Source organism: Mesocricetus auratus, unplaced genomic scaffold (genome assembly GCF_017639785.1).
Source record: "Mesocricetus auratus isolate SY011 unplaced genomic scaffold, BCM_Maur_2.0 Super-Scaffold_100009, whole genome shotgun sequence".
In the NCBI taxonomy this organism is placed as follows: Eukaryota; Metazoa; Chordata; class Mammalia; order Rodentia; family Cricetidae; genus Mesocricetus; species Mesocricetus auratus.
Window position 1 is genome coordinate 47391322 of NW_024429193.1, and position 24340 is coordinate 47415661.

Here is a 24340-nt window from a genome sequence, read left to right on the forward strand (position 1 = left end):
ATGATAAATGTAAACGTCTAATTGCATATATACTCCACACAAGAGTGACAGATAGATGGCAGATGGATATAAACAGCTAACTGGTAGTGAAATTTTAGCAAGAAGAGACAGACTCAATGGTGCCAGCAGACCCAGGCAGAAGCAATATGCATGGAGGGATTCAGTGAACATCTGGCACAAAAACCTTTCCTTTATCTTGCAAGGGTGATGCACAATATGCATTTCTGGGCCAGCCTACTGGAGTTCATAGCCTGGTTGCTCCTGTGGCTCCTGTCCTTCCTGTGCTAATCAGGTGTCATCAGGTCCAGCCCCAGCCATGTGATTAACAGGTAAATTACTGTGTCTTGATGCTATCACCCTGGAAGGAATTAAAGGATCTCCTCCCGTGATGAGTGTAATGGTACTCAGCATGTCACGTGCACACACACGTGTCCCTGCTCTAGGAAGGAGGATGGTGTCGCCTCCAGCTGCCCTTCTCCAGGGTATCCTAAGGTTTGTGAAGCACAAAGTTTTCCAGATATAACAACCAAACACAGCCCCTGCAATTAAAGTTACTTCAGCCAAAAGCTCAGCACTGACTTAGCAGGGACACAGGCCAGCACATGGTTCTAGACCCTGAGAGGACAGGAAAGGTGGGTGGGACCTGGTATTTGCTCTGTAAGAGAAGCATCTTACCAGGAATGAGCTCACGAGGAGCAGCTGCAAGGCACAGAACCACGAGGGACTGTGGGCTGTGTGTAGGTGCGAACTCAAAAACTGAAGGAAGAAGGTGGTTCCAGCTTTAACTGACAGGAAGTGTGTGAAGTGTCTGCAGAGCAGAGCCGAGCATATCAGAAGCAACAGCGTTTCTGGAGACCCCGCCAGGGACCACCACCATCAACAGCAAAAGGGGAAAGAAACATGAAGTCGTCAGACAACAGGACTGCACCTACTAAGAAAAGATTTTTAGTCGTCATCCAATAGCCCCAAACAGTGACCAGACAGATCCAACGGTCTTAACAAAACACCACCATGAAAAATTTGACAGTGGCAAGTCACTCTGAAAGAAACAGTGCCTGGGGCTGACGAGAAAAGGTTATGTGGCCTGCTTAAATCTCAGTCAGCAGTCAGATCTTAACCCTTTGCCCCATTTTTAATGCAAACACTGAGACCTCCAAGTAAGAAGACTGAGTTTCTCATATGCAAAGTCCAGTGTGACAATAGCTGTCACTACCACATAGTTGAGGGCACAGAGGTCTCTCAGATGAACCAATGAGGGGATGGAAAAATGCAGGTCCCCTCCAGTGTAAACCTGAGTGACATGTTCCTGTCCATCAGAGTAATACAATCCCTCTTCATGGTTAGGTTCCCTTCCCTTTTCTTCTTTTTCTTTGAGGCTTATATGGGGAAGAAAATTCTAGAACCTTTCAGCAGTATGTAAATTACACCACACATTTTTCTAGTTGATGAGCTCCCCAAGGGCAGGGGCTCTGCTTTACTCTCAGTACAAATGCAGAGGCCTAGCTCAGTCCCTGGCACGCATAGGACTGCAGAAAGTCTTTGCTTATTTAATGAGCATCAAATGCAGTGCCATACATCATTAAAGAGCACCCATTGCATTATGTGCTGTGAACTTCCCTGGCCCTGGAATATGAAGTGGCCAAAAGAAAAAGCAGGAAGGACTCTTGCCTTCAGCGAGTCTACGAAACTCTGGGAAAAGTGTGGCAAAATGGGATCTCAGAGGTGACAGCATACAGACTGAGGAGGAGGCATCTGACCAGGTCTAGAAGGTCATGAAGACATCAAGCCAAGCAACCATTGTCGCTTACCTCTATAACTCTTCAGAATAACAAAAGTGCGAATAATTCAATGTGTATTGATATAAATGAGGTAATTCATAAAATACTACTTCATATACCATATTAAAAGAAAAAAAGGTTACTGCAAAACAAGTTTAAAGAAAAAGTAAATTCAAGTAATATTAAGTGAGTACTACCTACCAGAGATAGAAATATGCAAACAACTTTTACCATAAAAATCCTTAACTACGAGGATTCTCCTTGCAAAGGTAGCCCAAGTGCAGAATCCGAGCTGCGGTGGCACAGTCACGGCTGGACAAGCTTTCAAAAAGTTTCTACCTTGACAGAGCATTGGTTTAAAGGAGTGCTACCAAAACTGTGACCAAAGGTGGCATTATGCTTCCAGAAGAGTCTCAAGTAAAAGTATTGCACACAACAGTAGTGACGTGCGATCAGGCTCAGCCGGTCAGTGTGAAAGTCGGAGACAATGTTCTTCTCCCAGAATATGGAGGCCCCAAAGTAGTTCTAGACCACAAGGATTATTTCTTATCTAGAGATGGTGACATTCTTGGAAAATATATGAACTGAAATCATTGTTGAAATGGTGTCACATTCCACAAGCATTCTGAACTATTCATCATGTAAATAATTTCCGTGCCTCCCTCTTATAATAAACTGATGATGCCTAAACTAAAAAAGAAAATCCTTAGCTACTATAAGCAATCTGTGTAGCTACAGATTTTGTAAAGGATCTAGTAGATGAGGAACAATGTATATGTCTCCCTGGTTCAGAATGTATTCTTAATACCTTTTGCTCATGGAAGCTTCAAAATTCAAGACAAGTTAATCATTATTTGCTGAGTTCCTCTTCTGTATAAAATATCAAGTAAGATATATAAGAAGGTAGAAAAAACTTTTTTTATTTTTTATTTAAATTAGAAGCAAGCTTGTTTTACTTGTCAATCCCAGTTCCCTTTCCTTCCGCTTCCCCCCCCCCCCGCCCCACACCAATCCTCCCATCCCATCCCATCCCCTTTCTGCTCCCCAGGGAGAGTGAGGCCTTCCATGAGGGGATCTTCAAAGTCTGTCATATCATTTGGAGCTGGACCTAGACCCTCCCCTATGTGTCTAGGCTGAGAGAGTAAAAAAAAAAAAACTTTAATATATCAAGCTGTCAAGAAGTATGTAATCCAAGTGATAAAAAAACAGGATAAGAGTCCAATAAATAAAGTTACACAAAGATGTCACAAGTTGTCACTCCCTAACAAATGAATCTTGGTAAATATCCACGTTTCCAGGAGAGTTCAGTCTTTGCATCTTTTGAAACTACCAATGTAGAGGACCTGGAATGAAGACAAGGGCCTGCAATCACTGTCCCAACAGGCAGTCAGGAAACAAAAGGCAGAATGAAATTTGCACAGTAGGCAAGGACAGCAACACTGTGAAGAGCATTGTGTAAAAACATCATGCAAAACAAGAATCCAGAGGAATGACCAGTAGGGGAATGAGTAAGGAGATGCAAAGCCTGAGGCCATGATTGGAAACTGGTGCAAATGAAACAAAAAAACACAAAGTTGGGGAGGGTCATATTATTCAAAGCTGTAACCATTAAGCTGAGGCATGCAGACTTTACTGAGCTGACTACACAGTCGTCAGTGTTTCTCCTGAGGAAAATGCAAGCAGAACATGTCCACTGGTAGATTCCTGCAGTAACGGAGCAGAAAGCCTACTGGGAAGTCGGGGCATAAGGAAAATGGGAGCTAGGGCAGACATCCTGAGCAGAAATGACACAGCAGCTCAGGAGCACCAACAAAATGCTCTCACAGCTCCTGGAACCTGCACCTGCAGCCAGAAAATGTGTTCAGCATTTACCATGCACCAGAGCCATGTAAGCACCTTAGTAAGCACTTTCTCAACTATTTAGGCATGATCTTCCAAATAATTCCAAGGGGTGAGAATTTTACACATGGGGACTGTAGTCTGACTCAGTTTCCAGACCCGAACCACTAAGTAACCTATGAAGTTGTGAAGGGACTCTAAGTTCCTAAACATTTTCAAAAGCTAGGTGGACAAAAGAAAGATGATGCTGTCAATCAAGTCAAAGAACATGGTTTAGAGGTGTTGGTTAAAGTTACATAATAGCCAAGGACATGTGTCCACCTGTCAGGAAAAAAAGTCCAAGATAAGAGGTAGACTGTGCATTAAAGGTAGGGTGTACAGATCCAAGAAGTAACTGAATACATTGATAGGATGTAATACCATTCAATTAGTCCATCAACAATGTTTTGTGAACACCTTTCCTATGCCAGACTCAAGGGTAAACTGAGGAAGGAAACAAAACAGAAAGTCTCTGTCCTTGAATAACTTACAAGTTTGGATACAGAGAAGGGAATTAATGGGACTTGACAGTGCACACACATATTAGGAGAGCAGCAATCAAATGGGAGGGTGGGAAAGACAACACAGGAACTGAGCTAGGCCATGCTAGAGACCAAATCCCTACAGAGGGAGATAAACCCCAGTAAGATTTCAACACAGGCTCTGAAATAGATGCCACAATGTGTACGGCAGCAATTCTGCTAGCATCTGTTAAAGGGGATTGTAGAGCCCAGGTCTTTATATGTCTGCACCAACATGGACCATTCTTTAGTTCTCTGTGAACACAGAATGATTCCCAGTGACACCTAGATCATTAGAAATATAACAATGGTAAATAAAGAAACCGAGGCTGAGGTGGAATCCAAGATGCAGAAGAAACAAAGATTGGTTGGTACACCAAATTCCAGAAGTGTTTTCAGTGCACCTGAATTTTAAGTCATTGGGTATTTTGACAAAAGGGAAAAGGCTTCATTAAAATGAACCACAAAGATAAAATGATCTCTTACACAGGATTCCCATGAGCCTTCAAAGACAATGAATCTTCTATTGCAAACATTCATGAAATACTTTTAAGGTATATTTTTAAATGCATCTCAAAAGCCATATGTGCCAAATGACAAAAGAACATGGACACACTAAAGACCAATCAGATGTCCGTTGTCTGTTGCAGCCTGCAGCCATGTTGAAGGACATGGGCTGTGCTACTACAAGTGCCACGTTAATGGGAATACCCTGAATTGCTACCTAAAGCCATGTTGATGTCCTTGGCCTGTGCTGCTACCGAGGACTGCGATGATGTTGGTGGCTTGTGCAGTGGCAGTGCAGGGCCAGGTTGATGTCTGTGGTCAGTGGCACATGGGGGACCCTGTGGATGTCCATGGTGGACACCGTCACCAGAAACCATGTGTAAGTTCACCATCTGTGCTCCCGTTGACCGTAAAGGGCAAGGAAGCTACTTTTGCCATGGTATTGATGACTGCAGGCTCACAGTTCAGAGACACATAGAAGGTGTCTATGACAAGCCCTACTCCCACTCCACTCCACCCCATAAAAAAAGTAACAGCCAAGACAGAGTGACATCAAGGAGAACTCTTAAAAAGTGTTATAGTAATGCTGAAGTGTAGCTCTCCAGAGCTGATGGCTTCTGGCAGGGGTTGGGGAAGGACTCAGTTTTCCTTAAGGGGCTGACTACCAGGAATTTGACCATGCTCCGGTGATTATATGGGGACACATATAGAACTGGTTTTATTCCTCTTCTTTCTTCTTCCTCCTCCTGCTCCTCCTTTCTCCTTCTTCTGTTTTGTTGTTGTTGTTTTGTTTTGTTTTGTTTTGTGGGGGAGGTCCCAAGGGTGAAGGTGTGGAACTGGGAGGCCTGGGAAGTGAGGGTGCTCAGGGTTCATGATGGGAAATCCCCAAATAATCAATAAAAATATTATGAAAGAAAACATGGAAGCACACATCAAACAATGAACCTACAGTAATGAACTAGATACAGTAGGCCACTCAAGTTCTTCTCCAGGGTAAGTTTCAGTCACTATTTACAACAGTAGCAAGCAAGTTACTGTTTATAAAGTTACACACAAGGGCTGGAGAGATAGCTCAGTGGTTAAGAGCACCATCTGCTCTTCAAAAAAGCTCAGGTTCAATTCCCAGCACATAACAACCACCTGTAACTACAGTTCCACGGGGTCTGATGACCACTTCTGATGCCGCAGGTACCGCACTCATTCAGTGCACAGACTTACATGCAGGCAAAACACCCACACACAGAAAATAAAAATAAATCAATCCTGAAAAAATAAAATAAATGTATACTTAAGAAAATTTTAAAAAACTGAAATATACTCAGTACCCAATGAACAAATGTTACATCTTCTTTAAGTGGCAATGGGTGAGAGCTCTATTGAACAGCATTGGGTATTTATAGAGAGGATTTAATGTAACTGTTGTATGAATCAAATTCACCATGGTGGTATTACAGAGCAATTTAAGCATGTGATTTCATTAAAGTGAAGAGGAGAATAAAGTGTATTGATTGTAATAATTCTATTGTGTGGTTCCAAAGAGCCTATTTAACGAAGTTTCTATGTGGCAAATAAGTTTCAAGAGTTGACCTTTTAACCCATTCTTAATACAATTTGAAAGCTTTCTATAATTCTGGGTAAAACATGTCTTAAAGTGCAAAGAGTCTGAAAATTTATTATTTTTGATATTATGGTGTTAAAGATGATACATGAAAGCCAGGAGAGGCTAAATAATTTTCCGAACCTGACAGACACAGATCTTGGGCAGACAGATAAAGAGATGATCACACTTAAGGATGAATGGGATGAGTAAGGAAAGAGAGAAGAATGTATACATTTTACATTCATTCTCTAAATACTATAAAATACTGCAAGCATGTTTTAATATATTTGCATCTAAACATACAAGTAGTAGCATACTTACACAATGATATAGAGAATGGCCATTGCTACACATGTATAAAAATATTCTCTTAAATTCAAACCATCGTAAAATCACAATGAGCCATGGTTTTGTTTGATCCCAAGCGAGACTTTAAAATGAGATAGAAAGTAAAAAGAAACAGAATAAATATTCTAGATTCAGAAGTCAGATACAAAACTCTAACATGTAACAAATCTAAGCCTTTTTAAAGTCAGTGAGAAGAGGAAACGGATGCTGGTTTTCAAAAACTAAGTCTTATGGAATAACACCTTGAATTCACTTTGAAGGACTGGAAGGGAAATCACAGAGGTGATGTCTTTCATGCCCGGTTTTATGTCCACAGTACAGAAGCTGCTGGCTGTCTTTGGTCTCCACCAAACAGGAACAAGTTATGCTTTCTTCCCAGAACATGGAGTGTGAAAACTTCTAGATCCATAACTCACTAAAACAGGACCCCAGTCCAAGGCTTGGCTGAGCTGGATCAGGATACACAGTGTGATGGAGCAATGTTAGGGGGCATATTAAACCAGCAGTTCTCAGTCTTCCTGATGTTGCAGTGACCCCCAAACATAAAATTGATTGTGTTGATACTTCTTATGAGTCATTAGTATCTGATATGTAGGATACTTGATATGTGACCCCATGAAAGGATCATGTGACACACACACACAGGGGTCATGGCCCACAGGTGAGAACCACAGTATTGAACCAAGTTTTAGTAGTTCAAAAGCTTGTGAAAATGCAGGATATAAACACAGTCACACACTAACAAAACTCTGGAGGAGATAATAGCATCAAACTCTTCTGCAGTAACTAGTTTGTAAAGAAAAAAATCTCACAGCACAAAATACCCAAGAACTGCCAACCAGATTATCACACAAAAGTAGCAAGCATGCCTGTCAGCTGTTACCTTGTAAGGGAGAGCATTCTGCTTATCTGTAGTGCTGGAAGGTCAGATCCTCTTTCATATCAGAAAATTCTATCCAACTGGTTTTCATTCTCCAAATGACTTCTTTTTGAAAAAGAAGACCCCCAACTACCCCTGGTAGTTCACTAGTAAATTACCTGACTTTATTTCATATATATATATATATATATGTATGTATATATATATATATATAGTGATTCTGTGGATCAAATCTAGGTTTTATGCAAGCTGAACAACCACCCAACCACTAAGCAACAGCAACAGCCCTTGTGTCATTTTTTTAAAGAACTACTTTAAGAAAACATTAGAGCAAATGGAATAATCCCAAATACAAATACTTCCCTTTCCTTTAGTCAGAAGGGATCCCTCCTCCTACTGAATTTCACAGGACAGTGTTTATGACTCTTATAGTGATTAGCATTATTTGTGTGTGTGTATGTATATCCATATTGACATAGCCATAGAGAATATATTTGTTCATATATTCATATACAAATACATATAGAAAGACAGTGTGTGCTCTTACCTCCCTTGTATATTCTAAGTTTGGGGAGAAGAGAAAAGATCCTTATTTATACTTTACTATGTAACATGAGACATGTTATAAAATAGGTGTGAAATCCTTATTATGTTTTAATTAACATTAGATTTTGTACATACACTATCATAAAGCATTTTAATTGGCTTCTACCTCTGCCACAGTCCAGTCTCACTATGCTTCTTGGTATAGTACTTGGTGCAGTACTCTAATTATATTATTCTGTTACATACAATCCTTCAATGCATTCCAAATCCCACAAAGGTGAAAGTCATATACACGTCCTTCCTGTATGGCTCCTGCACCCCACTCCTGGCTGCAGATCTCCCTCACCCTAGCTTCTTCCATGGCCTCACCTTCCTATTCTGCTACACTGCGGAAATCCACACATACCATCACTCCACATCAATGTTGTGATCTCATCACACCCCTTCCTCAGGGGTTGGAGAGATAGTTCAGTGGGTAATGTACTTGCTGAACAAGGACATAAACCTGAGTTCAAAGCCCCTGAACCCATGGAAATCCAGGCACAGTAACACATGTCTATAATCCAAGCTCTCCTATGACAATATAGGAGGAGGAGACAGAACAACCCCTAGTATCTCAGAACATCACAAGCCAGATAACTTGTGTATCCAGCAGTGAACAAGAGACCCTGGCTCAAACAAGGTAGAAGTGGGTGCTGATCCTATGACCTCTGCATGTGCGTGCCTATATGCGGGGAAGAGGGGAGGAGAAAGAGGGAGGTAGAGGGAGGGAGGTGCACGCACACACACACACACACACACACACACACACAGGGGGAGGGGGAGGGGGAGAGAACACACTTCTCAGCCCATACCCGGTACCTGCTGCACCAGTCCCTCTAATACTGCTGAGGGTAGGAAGACTGAAGGGTAAATGTGACTATTTCCCCCTCTAAATCCTAAGAAGACCCCGAGTGACAAAAAGCTAGAAACCACCTATGAGAGTGTTCACCTAAAAGGCTAAGTCCTAGAGTGATACGTAAGACATGACCACAAGTATAATTCTAGTTTATACTACTCAACCATGAAACCTGTAATCCTTCAGGTACCATAGCCTAATGTTCAACGCTAGAGTGACTACTAGTATAATTAGAGTATAAAAGTTTATACTACTCAACCATGAAACCTGTAATCCTTCAGGCACCATAGCCTATTTTCAATAAATCATCCAAGGAAACACCCTTAAATGAAAATTATGATGGCAAAAGCACATAGTAGTTAAATGATTCTTTTTAATTTTCCAAATATCTAACTTCTATGGTGAAATCACCTGCTCTAACATTCTAGAATAATTTGAAAATAAAAAGGGATTGTACATATGGGTTTGGCTTTTAAAATCTACAAATTCCTGTAAGGGGGTAATCAAAGTACAAGAATTAAAATTATTACTGCAGTCCCATGCTACCATTCTAGTTAACAGAATAACTTTAGTATACTTAGTTTTTCTTGCCTTCATTTTTATGTGTACAAACCACCTTTCACGTGCCTTGCAAACATGATTCACAGAATAAGCTATAGATTCTTCTGAAATAGGTTCAATGTTTATGACATCCATGAATTAGCTATTTAATCTATATGAGTTATTGTGTGAATAAGAAAAAGCTACAGAAAAAGAAGCATATATCATATATCACATGACCCGACTCCAACCAGAAAACTGATCACCATGCCACCTCACGTACCATCTCAGGAGCTACCTATTTCAAATTACATCCCAAAATGTATTCATATATCTAAATGTCAAAATAAAAATCCCCCATAGATCAGAAATAAATGTCTTTTGTTTCAGCATCCAAGAAAAGGTATGTATCTCATTTTATCTAGGCAGAAGAACAAGAGATCCTGAAGGCAAATTTTACCAAAGATAAAAACTAACAGAAATGGCAACATGTTAAGCACAGTGTGGCATCTATATTGTGACTCTTATTTTGTAGAGCTTTACGTGAAGTGTTATCTATACACATACCCAATAAAGTCACATTATATGGAATAATATATAATAATAGTTTAACATATACTAGAAGGTAATTTCCTAACTATCACTATTAACTTAATTTTTAAGACTATTAAGGAAAAAATTATGGGTCCTGAAAGACGACTGTCAATAAAGTGCTTGCCAAACAAGCATAAGGACCTGATTCTGGATCCCAGTGCCCATGTAAAAGCTGAGCATGGTTGCTTATCTAACTTTGGTGCAGGGGAAGGAGAACAAAGACAAAGGGATCTCTAGAGCTCATTGACCAGCCAGTCTATCAAAGTCCATGACTCCAGGTTCAATGAGAGACCTTATCTCAAAAAATAAAATGCACAATAATTGCTGAAAAGGTGTAATGTCAACCCTGGCCTCCACATACCCAGGCAAATACATATACATATACACACAAAAATTATATTCATGTATTGATGACATTTTAAAGGCTTTATTAAGGTGTGACTGATAATTCAACAAGCCACAAACATTAAAGTATAAATCTGATGAATGTTCTCAGGTACATAGATCTGGGAAACCATCATCATAAACAAAGTGGTGAGCATTTCTCAACCACTCACTAATATTTTTCCATGCTATCATAGCTTGTCCTCCCTCCATCTTCTCAGGTCTCCAGCAGGTACCAATCTTTTCTTTTCATTAGAGGTAACTTGCACTTTCTAGAGTTTTATATAAATAGACTCATGTAGTACAGTTCTCTTTGGCAGTCAGGGAGTTAGGCTGTTTTGTTTTAGAGTTGCTTAACCCCAACCCCAGCCAGTAACCACTCCCAGAGTGTGGGAGGCCTTACCTCATCAACTCCAGCACTTCCCATGATGAGAATTATGTATAGCTCTCCAGAATTCATAATCAAAATCCTTACCCCACAAGTTATGGTTACACTATGTGAACATGCAATTGTAAATGGAATTAACCGCTACATAAGACAGACCTAGGGGAACTCATCCAATCTCCCACCACCATAGAAGGACATAGCAAAGGGTACTGTGGATGTATGAATCAGGAATCAGCTCTTCACCAGGTGCCAAATCTTTATCTTAGACTCCCTGAAATAGGAGACATACGTTTGTGTTTCTAAGCTATCAACACTATGATATTGTGTTAGAGTAACACTAACAGACAGACTTTGCACTTTTCACAACTGGTCCTATCAGAGCAGTTTCCGGAGCATTACACTCTATAATCTAAGAATGGGTGTGGTCATGGACGTAACTTATACTTTACATCCTATTCTCCACAGACTCCTAAAATTCCAATGTACAGGGACTGAAGAGATCACTCAGTATAAGAACAGTTGCCGCTCTTGCAGAGGACCTGAGTTCAGGCCCCATGTTAGGTGACTCAAAACCATATGTAACTTCAGCTCCAGGGAATTGGTGCCCTTTTCTGCTGTGAGCGCCTGCACACTGCACACATGTGGTAAACATTCACTTGTGCATGCACATGCATAGACAAGCACACACACAATAAAATAAACAAACCAAAAATAAATAAAATGCAATCCAGTGTGGAACACTATTACCCTGTCTTCATGTCTATATAAGTGATAGTTGCTCGTGCTCTAAAGTCTCACCACATAAAGAGCCTTGAATGTTGTTAAATGATGCTAGGATGACAAACAATTTTACCTCCTGGTAATCATAACAACAAATACCACCAATCCTCAAATTTTAGGAAATAAATCTGTCGTTTCAAAAATGAAATGCTATCTCCTAGTTACCACTCATTTTTGCCAACTTCTGAGCATGTTACCACCAAAACTAGCTTTGGATTTCTTATCATTTTCATTAAGTACAATGCACACTAAGAAACTCCATCATGTGCATGGCTACATATAGAATCACATGATTTCTATTGACTGCAGCTATAAGTAGGATCTTCAACCTATTTAGAAAGTTGATGGCAGGGCAGAATGTTTATCCCACTTCTTTGTAGAATCCATAGCACAAAAACAGCTGGGATCATATGTTGCTTGATAATTCCTATCTTAGTAAGTATTAAATAATGAGACAGCTGAGATCGTGTGTTGCTTGAGAATTCTTATCTTACTAAATATTGAATAATGGAGAGGAATACAAGAAAATTAAGAATAACTGAGGGAAATCTGGGAAATGGTACAAAATCAGGTCAAAGCCACTCCTAATTCTATACCCAAATGAAGTATGTATATGTGGTCATAAAGAAATACAAATAGGATACCATTGTCATTCATAATGCCAATGGCTGAAAGAAGAAAAGCAGATAAACTGTAAACACCTAACATGAATAAAATATTGTAATAAGGAAGCATGTAGAGAAATGCTCAAACACAGAATAAAAGGTGCAAAATGCAGAGCAGTGCTTTTGGTGTGGTTCCATCAATATGAAGTCTAGAGAATAGAAAAGATAAAACCAAATACTTAGCACTGAAAATAATATAGAACTCAAGGCACTATAAAAGTTGGTCACTAGAAATTCCAAACTTAGAGGCCAGAGGCTTAGTGGGTAAGAGTGCTTGCTTGCTACTCAGGGATGAGGACCTGAGTTGAAAGCATCAGCACTCATGTAAAACGCTGGGTATGATCACATGCATGCCTGCCTGTAACCCCAGTACTGGGAGAGGGGGCAGTCGTGATGATCACCAGCCTTACTCCAGGTGTCAGTGAGAGAACTTTCTTAAAAGAATAAGGTGAAGCATGGTAGAGTGAGATAATCAGCATCCTTTTCTGACATCCACCTATGCATACATGGGAACAGTACTCATATGCACATATACAACTCACACAAGCACATATGCATACTGCATACATACATGTGCATGTGCGCTCTCTCTATCTATCTCTATCTCTCTATATCTCACACACAGACACACACACACAACACACACAATTCTGAATACCAATGTCCTCAGAATCGGTTGACATTAATTAGTTCACTGACAAGTGTAAAGATTAGCGGGTAAGAATTCTAAAGCTCACCTGCCCATTTCCTGTAACTGTCATAAAACTGAACTGAAACTTAGAAACCGAATCTTTCTACTTGTGAAAAGGATAAGTAAAGCACACTATGCAAGAAGAAAATTACATTCCTATAACCACAAGTAAGATTAGTTCCATTTCATCACAGAAACTTGGCATCCAACTGTGACCAGATCAAAATAAGAGAGCACTTCCTTGGGACTCAGGCTGCCCTGTGTGAACAGGGTATAAAGGACAGTTTGTGATAAAAAAGAAATTTCTAGAAAACAAAAACACTTGGAATTACTCAAGGAAAGTTTCAAAAGAGATGCCTACTCGGAACTCTAAGAAAGCTATGGTTTCATCCTTAAGATACTAACATCCTTTAGAACTAGAAAGAGTAAAGCTTCTATTGCCCATGTATAGCAAAGGGCATCTGCTATGCCAACACGTGTAGGCAAAGACATGAGATTATTCTTGGCTAAAAAGCCAACTCAAAGTCAGCCTGGGCTACATGAGACCCTGTTTCGAATCAAACCAAAAATACATGTATCTTTTTTTAAATATCTCCAAGGAAATACTGAAAAAAATGTCTTTTCCTCAATGTCATATTTAAGACAAGGAACAGACACAGCTCTTCTTAGCTTAAACATTTAAGCTTTTACACTGCCTGGAAGGAATCCTGAGCTGTGTGATTGCACACCAAAACCTAGGCAGAGTGAAGTTTTCATATGTTTGTGGCAACTCACACTGAACTGAGCAGACTGTTCAGAACCTTCAGGTGTGACATTAATTTTTTGTCTTTTAGCTAATATGAAGCATAATAAAGATTACTTACGAATCCCTAACTGTTTCCAGCAAAGATGTACCTATTGACTCCTAGGGAAAACAGAGTTATATCCAACCAAAAACAGACATCTTAAAAACTGGTCATCTTCCACATCAAAGAACTCTAAAGAGAAATCTGAAGTGCCAAAGAAATGATGAAAACTTAACCACTAAAATTTTAACCACATGCTCTATTTGGAAATTTTTTTCAAGTGTCACATCAGACAACTTCAGAATGCATGCTTACTCTTTGGAGAAGTTTGTAAACCAGTTGGTTCTTACAGAGAGAAAGAAATGGTGAATAAAATACAGTTGGAATTGATGGGGTGTGTCCTTCTGTATATATGTTTTTCTTATTGGTTGATGAATAAAACACTGGTTGGCCAGGCAGGAAGTATAGGCAGGGCTAGGAGAGGAAGGAGAAGGAGAGAGAGGCACTGCAGAGAATACATCATGTAGCTACCAAAGGAATAAAAGGTCCAGGCATTCTCTGGTAAGTCAATACCATGTGAAAGTACATAGACTAATAGTTAGGGATTAATAGTTAAGACAGAGCTAGCCAATAAGAAGCCCTAGCCATCGGCCAACAGTTTTATAATTAATATAGTATCCATCTGTTAATTTGGAGCTGAAGGATGGTGGGACCTGGGGGGACAGAAGCTTTCACTTACATGGATCAAGGTAAAAGAGGAAAAGAAAGGAAAGGAAAGGCTTTCTGTAACTCTGACCAGGGTACAGGATGGCAGAAATCCCAGGAATTTAGTTGCTCTGAGAAGCCCTTGCATACTGGCAATAAACTCTAAATTTTCTCTATTGCTTTCTCCCATAAAATATTCTTCCTTCTCACAGATCAAGCCAACTGGTGGAGTATGAATGGTTTGGTCAGCATTTGTCTTAGTCTCATTAACAATGAGTACACAGTTGGAATTCTACTTCCAGTGGACATTCTTAAGATCTTCTTCCTTTTGAACAACAATCCTCAAAACATTCATGTTTCCTATAGTTGTCCAAAGCAAAGTAGGTGCTTCTAGTTATTCATGTGTGTTAAAGATGAACTTGATATTGGGAACCTATTGCTGAAGGTCAGCTCCATGAGATGAAACTCATACCTTGCCAAGAACCTGTGGCTAGATAGATCTAGACCATAGGGGAGAACCTAATACTACAACTCCACTAAATACAGTGACTCACTGCTATACCCATGAATGACTGCATCTTTCAATCTTCATAAGAGCAGTTTCTATCTGCAATACAAGGTGATTAACACAGAGTGCCACAACTGGTTGAGATGTAGATAATCAGAAACCGTAGAATGCTCAGCCACAAATAGGACATCTATATCACACCCCTGCTTCAGTGGCTAAGGGATCACTTCAGAAGAGAGAGCAGAGTTGGTGAACAACTACTTCAGAAAAAATAGGGCAGCTGACATATGAGCTTACAGCAATTGTGACAGCATGCCTAAGACCTGTGCAAGCTCAACCCAGACCAAATCCAAGCACAGAAATGAGGTGTGGGCACAAAGTCCCACCCTAGTAGAGAATCACTGGTCAAGGTAATTTTTTAATAAATTTTATTTAAATTAGAAACAATCTTATTTTACACATCAATCCCAGGTCCCTCTCCCTCCCATGCTCCCCAGCAATCCCCCATGCCATGCCCCATCTACTCCCCAGGGAGGGCGAGGCTTTCCATGAGAGATCAAAAAAATCTGTCAAGTAATTTGGAGCAGGGCCTAGGCCCTCCCCTGTGTATCTAGGTTAAGAGAGTATCCTTCCATGGGGAATGAGCTCCTGAAGCCCATTGGTACACTAGGGATACATCCTGGTTCTACTGCCAGAGGTTCCATAGACTTCCCAAGGTTCCTAGCTGACACTCACATTCAGGGGGCCTAGTTTGGTCCTATGTTGGTTCCCCAGGTGTCAGACTGGGGTCCAAGAGATCCCACTTGCTGTTTCAGTGGGTTTCCTCAGCATGGTCTTGACCGCTTTGTTCATCACTCCTCCCTCTCTGGAACTGGATTCCAGGAGTTCGGCTCAGTGTTTAGCTGTGGGTCTCTGCTTCTGCTTCCATCAGCTACTGGATGAAGGCTCTAGGATGGCATATAAGGTAGTCATCAATCTCATTATAGGGGAAGGGCATTTAAGGTAACCTCTTCACTATTCCCTAGATTCCTAGTTGGGGTCATCCTTGTGGATTTCTGTACAATTCCCTAATACCAGATTTCTCTATAAACCTATAATGGCTTCCTCTATTGATGTGTCTCTTTTCTTGCTCTCCTCTAGTCATCTCCTGACCTAATCTTCCTGATCCCTCATGTTCTCCTACCCTCCTGGCTCCTCTCTTTCTCCCTGTCCCCCTGCTCCAAATTTGTTCAGGTGCTCTTATCCCTTTCCCCTTCACCAGGGGACTATGTTCTTTCTTATGGTACTCCTGTTTTCCTAGCTTCTCTGGAGATGTGAATTGTAGGATGCTAATCCTTTGCTCTATGTCTAATATCCATATATGAGTGAGTACAAGCCATGTTTGTCTTTCTGTGACTGCGTTACCTCACTTAGGATGGTTTCATCCATTTACCTGCATATTTCAATAATTAAAGGTAGATGGAGAGTCCATTTTCTTTAAAAGTATAGCCCCTAGTAAGGCAACCAAGCTCCAGAGCAAGACCACACACCCCACTCAGGGCAGCACAACTCGGACTTAATAGAGGTTCCAACATTGGTTAGGTAGGGAGGGGGGGTAAACTGGGTGGAGTTGGGGAAGGGGTGAATATGATCAAAACATATTCTACAAAATTCTCAAAGAACAAAATTGAAATTGAAATTATCTGAAAATAATGTGAATAACCACTAAAATCTTAATAAGACTTACAGCACTTTTACATAGTGGGAAAATGGAAATTTAGCCCAGAAAAAATCCTATACTTAACATACAGGTTACTAGTGAATTACACTAGGATAGGATTTGACTGGAACCAAAAAGGTTAATCATATTCTGTGTCGGTGTTTATAAAAAACAGATCCACATACTAACACTCTCTTCTCAGTGACTATTCAAGAGCTTGAACATCTAGAGAAGCAAAAATGATAGCCTGCACAAGTTACCACCCATCTTTGCTTAGTCCGAGTTTACAACTTGTTTTTAATTGATTCATGCATTTGTTTAATTGACTGCAATGAAACTGTAGCTGGCTTGAGAGTCATAAATGAGTCAGAACTCCTATCCTTAAGTAGCTGTGACCTAGTGGCAACTTCTTGCACTAGGCCTGAATGTCAAGTTGGAGAATTTGTTACAGGAAGCCAAAGTAATCATCTAGCCAGGGCAATAAGAATATCTCAAGAGTAGGTATCTCTGAACTTCCTTCCAGAGTTTAGAATGTAAGAGTCAAGGCTTCACCTCAAGCAACAGAAACAGTACACCTGGGTCACATTCCACTCATTCCCAGACTGAGTCTGCTCTCCATACAAAGTCATTCCATATAAGGAAGCAACAGTCAGGAAGGTGCCTCCCACTACTTTCTCAATGCTGCCAATCAGGTTCCAAAAGGTTGTGGTCAATGGGAGGCCCTGAACAACTACTCCAGTGCCACACCTTCAAGCCAGGTGGGTGAGGATGCCTACAAAGGTGGAGAGACTATGTACAGCCACCTCCCTCCTCCAAAACCTCCATCAATAATCTTACCACTCTGTTTTAACAAAAAGCACACACGTGACACACGCAAAAATCAGTCTTTGTAGAAGTGGCACTAGATACCACAAGATATGTAATTATTTACCTAAGACATACCACCACATAGGTGACACTTCTGACAGATGGAACCAGTGTGTGACTTAGTGCCCCTTCTACAACTGACTGTGAAACACTCCAGGTCTTCGACAATGAGTGTGGCTAGAGACTGCAGCTGTGAGATCAGCACAAAGGGTTTTCTTCAAGTCAAACTTCCTTCTCTGCCTGCCAGCTACCAGCATGCGCTTCCTTCCTACTGGGCTCTGCTTTCAGGACAGGGACCATGAGATTCTTACACTTAACACTACTGCTGTATTTTCCTCCACCTGAGATAATCAGAAAGCTGCCCACAAATTTAAGTTGAATGCCAAGTAAACACAGAACACCCACCACCCACTCAGCCATTTACCTTCCAGGCACTCAGCTGGAACTATGCAGAATCATCCTATCTAAATACATTTCATCCAAAAGGCCATCCGGTTCATCATAAAGTCCCCAACTGTAATAGTGACATAAAGTTCTAAGACCCTGGATGAGGCTTAAAGTCCCAATCATTAAGACGATTTAATGTATCAACATTAACAGGTATAATTTACCAGCACATGGTCATACTCCAGTATAAGGTATCAAGATGATGCAGGTTTAAGGTATAAAAAGTCCTCTTTAAAAAATTAATGTGCTCCATTCCAAAATGTATAGGACTTAGAATTCAAGATACATTTTCCCAAGAAAATGAGGCTAAAGTTCTGAAGTGCTTAGGTTAGCACCTTACCTCAAACATAAGATGAAATTAGAAAAAAAAAAAAAAAGAAATCCTGGTACCCTCATCTCCTTGCTTTTTAAACACACAGGGGGCTAGTGAGCAATCTTCTTGACACACATATCTGGCAGTAAGCCAGGCCCTACCCGTCACTGAGGAGGCCAAGGAAAGTGGCCTAGAGCTGTAACCAGGCTGGGCCTGTCAAACATAAACGGGTGATGTGGAGGCTTAGGAAGATGAAAAGACCAAAAGTGCATCCGAAAGAAAAGAGGGAGAGCACAGTCAGAAACCTAGCTAGCCAACTGGAGACATGTGTCGCTTCCAGGCTTCATGCACACAGGCTAAAGGCGACCCCTGCTTTCAGGAAAGGCAGAGGAGAAAGGAATGCCCAGTAAAACCAGGCAGGACAGAGGCAAAGGCCCTGGGGAACCCTGGTTCTCTGCAGGCTAGCAGAAGCAGAAGTTGCTGCAGGAATGAATGCTCAAAGCAGAACTATGTGTTCCCAGCAGAGGCAGAAGAATAGAGAGGGGGAGAGGGAAACCGGGGGAAGCGCTGTGGAAGGAAGGGCAATCCCTGTCCTTGGAGGATGACTTGTACCCTGGGGAACAGACTGGGATATTAAACAATTCAGAAGAGCCACTGTAGAGGAACTGGCTGTCCTTCTCCAGGTTTCTTGTTTTGGATAAGCCCACATTGATGTGCCATTAACTCGGGACATTGAACCCATAACACACTCGGTATTTTCACATCCCTAAGAGCTATGTGGCTTTAATTACCTCCACAGCTGAAACTACAGGCCATTTAATAAGTATTTATGGAACAACAAAAAGAAATAATAACAAGAAGGGGATGGCTTGTCCTTGCTGCAAAATGAGGTTTCCTTAGTGTGACCTCAGCAAAACTGTGACCTTGCATGAATTAATCAGCTCGCCAGGAATTGAAAAAGGAATGTGTGTGGAAGGCCAGGGCCACCCTTTACTGTCTTTAAAGTCATTTAGACTTATTACCGTGCATCGGATATGTTTCAGTTCTCTGTAAGCACATTCATTTTCTAGAAGCCTTTGAGACTCTAATGTGCTGTCTGCAAAAACACCACAAAAAGGCTCCTCTGGCTCCAAACCTCAAATGCTCTACTCAGGGAATCTAATAAGTAGCCTCCCTCTTTCTCCATGTGACCTCAGAATCAAATGTAAGACAGAGGCAGAAGTGAGGGGCAGCCTTTTCTGCAGGGACACAGCACCTAAAGAGAAGCCACGAGGGGGCCACATGACACCTGCCCAAGGGACAAGAAGCCATCTCTCTTCTGGGTAGGAAGAACAAAAGCTAGGATTGCTGCCCTACTGAAGTCCTCACACAAAAGCAGAAAGCCTGAGCATAGAGAAGCTCCTGAACAGTCACTTGAATTGTTTTCTTACCCATTAAGACCCGGGGCTATTGGTAGTATCGCTGTCGCCCAAGGAATAAAAACTCGTTTCCCGCTAGAGATGAAAAGGTCATGTCCTGCCCGACCACTGTCCTTTTGGTAGCCTCTCAGGATCACTGGGGAAGGGCTCTGAACAGAACAGCAAACAAAAATCCCAATACGAAGATGGATACAAAACAAAACGCAGCTGACGGTGCCTGATAGTCTTGGTTTCTATCGTGGTTTCCATGTGAAATGTCCTCCCACAAGATCACATGCTTGAGAGCTGTCCCTAGCTCCTGGTGCTGTTTGAAGTGGCTGTGGACTTTTTGGAGGTATGGCTAGCAAGAAGGGGTCACTAGAGGATGACTTTACGGTTATTTACTTCTGATTTGAGCCCGAAGCTTTGTGGTTTCTGACCTACCAAGAGGTGAGGAGCAGTCACGGTGAGTCCATGCCACCCACAATAAGCTGACAGGCTGTGTTGCCACGCCTTCTCCACCTCCATGGACTTTAAACCAGGAGTCAAAACGAATCCTTCCTCCTTAAAGTAGTTTTGAACAGTCAATTCAGGGGGACAAGTGCCTATGGCCAGTGGAGAACAGGGATGATTAAATGAAATCTTCTTTTCTGGGATGGGAAAAATAGTCTAGTCAACACAATGGCTGTCTCAGCAGCATGGGAACCTGAGTTCCTTACCGGGAAGCCACATTAAAAACACTGGGAATAGGGGTAAAAGCCTACAATCCCAGCACTAAGAAGGCAGAGACAGAAGAATTCCTGGCACCATACACCCTCTCACACAAACATGCACACATGTGCATACACAAATATACATACTTAAAAAAAGAAAAAAAGCTCCTCTTTTCCCCAAGTTGCCTCTGGTGGGCATTTGCTCACTAACACATTTTATGAACAGAAACTCAACCTTGCAAGCTAAAAGTCCAAAATTGTGGGATTGCAAAGGAATTGCATTCTAAATGATAGCCACAGTAGCACCATCCCAAATGTCCTAGTCTGAGTTTCCCAGGAAGGAAGGACTGAAGCAAGAGCTAGCATGCAGGTGTTTGGCTGGGGAAGCAATCCCAGAAAGGAATAACATAGTGGAGCAGTGGTTCTCAACCTCCCTAATGCTGTGACTCTTTAATACAGTTCCTCATGTTGTGATGACCCCCTCCCCACCCCACCCCTTTCTCCATCCCCACCCCCCTCAACAGAAAGTTATTTTGTTGCTACTTCATAACTGTAATTTTGCTACTGTTACAAATCACAATGTAATATCTGATATGTAACCCCTGTCTGGGTCACAACCCACGACTGTAGAAGAGGAACAGAAAGGGAGAACCAGGGAGGGAAAATACAAAAGGCATTAGAGAAGTGAGCATTATTGCTTGGGTTGGGCACTCAAGGCCACTCCCTCTTCTGGGGAATCTAATGAGGCATGCTTCTGAACTGCCCTCCCCCAGGAAGAAAAGGAATTATTTCATTTGACTATTCCTGTCCCCCAATGGGTAAAAGAACCCATAACCCTGACATGACTCTTCCAAACGGCCTAGTTGTTTCTACTTGTCTAGAACCTTCCAACCAGGAACTTTCGTGAGAGAAGCTCGCAGCAGGAAGAAGAATGGCCAGGGAGATGTGGAGGGTGACAACCCCCCTGATAAGGTGCTGTCCAAAGGCACCGATGTAGTTCATGGCAACCAGCAAGGAACTGGATGCCGCTGTGGCTGGGGGAGGAGAGAGGCAGAGAGGATTTTCAAGTGATGCTCAGGAACTAGCCAACACAAAGAGCAACAGTCCTGAAAACCAAAGGCAGCCTCTGCACACTCCTACTACTCTACAGTCCCAGCTGCGGTGACTGCTGAGCCTGGGAAGGGTTGTGGGGGGGGGTGCTTTTTGTCCCTGTCATTTGTCTTCTTTTTGCTTTTGTTTCTTTGTTTTATCCTTTCGTCTTTCTTTTTTTTAATATGCAATAGAGAGAGTAGGGTTCTTTCAGGATGCTGAACATCAATCAGCTTTGTCTCAACTTTTATATCCTTTACCTTTAAAGAACCTAAAGACTGTCAGGAACAAGTAAGACTGTTACTTGCCAAAGCTGCCAAATTTAAAAGCAGAGTCACTTCTCAGGAGCAGCTCCTGTTACCTAGCATGATGCACACCATATAATTACAAAAGAGGGAGTGAGGGGAGAAAGGAGGAAGGGGTCAGGCAGGGGAGACAAACAGAAAAAAAGGAGGGCTTCAGGACATTTGAAAGAGGGAAGAAGACAAAGAGGACTATCATAACGTCTGTGGCTGCTTTGCCAGGCTGTCTATAATACCACATCAGTTATCCAAGTACCCATGAATAGATGAATGGATAAACTATGTGGAAAACAAACAATTGAAAGTCAGTTAGCCTTAAAAACTACCCAAATTCTGACATTTATCATAGCACAGATGGGCCTTGAGGATATTATCTTAATTGAATGACCTAATTTATTTGAAGCATCACGAATAGGTGAATCTATAGACAACAGAAAACAGAATGGTTGCTGCCAGGGGCTCATGGGGACAGGGATTATATTTCAATATATATAGTTCAGTATGTACAGAATTTCAGCTGGGGAAGATGATAACGTTCTGAAGACAAGAAATGGTGACTTCACAGCACAGTGAGCATGCTTGATGACACTGACACATGACTTAGAAGCAATAAACAGAATGGACCATCATCACTATGATTGTGCTGTATGGGTTTGAGCACAGCAAAACCAAACAAAACTCCGCATTGAGTCAACTAGGTGACAGCTCCTAAAGCATCTTCTTACTGCTACTTTCGAAGCTTAGAGGTCTGCAACCCTAGTCCCTGAGGACCTGGGCATGGAACATTTCTTTGCCAGGAACTTCCACATTTGCCATCTCCCTAGTCACACCTAAACCCATGTTTCTGTCACTCAAGGGTGGAACAGGATCTCTGCCTCACATTCGTCACCACCACATTCTTTCACAAGCAGGAATTTTGAGTCTCAGGCCACAGCATCTGTTGCAACTGTCTTTGCTATGTGATTGCTTAGCGCTGTAAAAAAAAAAAAAAAACTGCTTCCTGAGGAAGGCCATTTCTGAGGCCTCCCATTTCCGCCAACCCAGCCCGAGCAGATGCCAGGACAGCCCTCAACCTGCAGTGCTGTGTAGGCAGCCCAGACATGAGCATTCCTGAGCATTTTAAAATTACTTTTGTTTTCCGCCAGAAGTCAGACGCGCCCCCTCATATTTAGCTCTTCCACACTGACCCTACATCCGCACAGAAAGACTCGAAGCCTCTCTTTTCCCTTCCACATCACAGCTACGTCTGCAAAGAAAACCCCGTGGCTCCCTTCTTTTCTTTCCTGTACCAGATAACTACCTTTCTAATGTTTTAGAACAGTGCTCAATATCGTATAGTCTAATAACTCCCACATGAGAGAGAACTGGAACAATATGAGTGTCTCCTTATACATATTCGTTATTCAGACAAGTTTTGTCAGCCTTCACTTGCAGCTTTAGGGGATCCCAAACAAGAGGTCACTCCCAGGAGGCCACGTGTACACAAGGCTTAAGCTGCCTCAGGACCTCGCTTACCCCTTTCACCTGTGTTCATAAATGCAAACTGTTCTTCTAGCCTGGGTTTCTCAGTCTACCACCATGCTTTTCTAATACAACCAACCAAGTCACTCCGGCTTCTCCTTGATTTCCTAAGAAAATAGGCCCTTAAGGCCTGGGTATTACAAGTACACCCCTTTTTTTCCTTTTTTTTTTTCTTTTTTCTTTTTTGGTTTTTACGAGACAGGGTTTCTCTGTATTGTTTTGGAGGCTGTCGGTCCAGCCCGGCCTTGAACTCACAGAGATCTGCCTGCCTCTGCCTCCCGAGTGCTGGGATTAAAGGCGTGCGCCACCACCGCCCGGCTACAAGTACACCCTTTTAACCAATCATCTTAATACAAGTTTACAATGATCACACTGATTTGACTTTTCTCAACTCAGAAATGTTCCACAGAATTTTTTTTCTTTTTTGAGACAGAATCTCTCACTATATAGATTGGCCTTGAACTCCTGGAGATGTGCCTGCCTCTACCTCCCAAGTTCGGGCATTAAAGGTATATACCACCACATCCAGACATACAGTTCTTAAGTAAGAATACCACCATTTCTTCCTAGTTATCAATAAAATCTAAAGTTCTTCCCCAGATGAAGCTGCAGGACCATGATCTAACATAAAGACACACATAATTAAAAACCCACAGCAAACACAACACTTGCTTCACTGGCAAAGCTATGGTTCAGGATGTAATGGTCAGAGCATTTATAATTAATTAGCAAGCCCCATGCAAATACAGACTGTGGTTCACTATGGAGGAACTTCCGCTAGAGTTAGAAATACTTCTGTCCTATACATAGTTCAGCTTCTTCCGGTTCTCCTCTCTAAGACCTGCTCATACAGAAAGAGGTTTCTATGTTCTGCTCTTTGCTGGGAGGTTAGTTCTAAGACAGGTGGTCTCTCAAGATCTTGTCCATAAACAACCAAATCACATAAGAGTCATTCCTCCAGAGCCTTCCTTTTGCCCCAGGATGAAATTAACTATA

At 41.7% G+C, this 24340-nt stretch overlaps 2 protein-coding genes across 3 annotated transcripts in view; one reads left to right on the plus strand and one right to left on the minus strand.

The window, feature by feature from the left end:
- Vav3 (vav guanine nucleotide exchange factor 3) overlaps positions 1-24340 on the minus strand; it is a 319658-nt gene that overhangs the window by 276367 nt on the left and 18951 nt on the right. The gene's annotated exons all lie outside the window — the stretch shown is intronic.
- Positions 1268-2411, plus strand: LOC121142251 (10 kDa heat shock protein, mitochondrial-like). Its single transcript, XM_040751518.1, is given in 3 exon segments — positions 1268-1318; positions 2048-2118; positions 2120-2411. Coding segments are annotated over 3 exon segments (369 nt in total). The 3' UTR covers positions 2367-2411.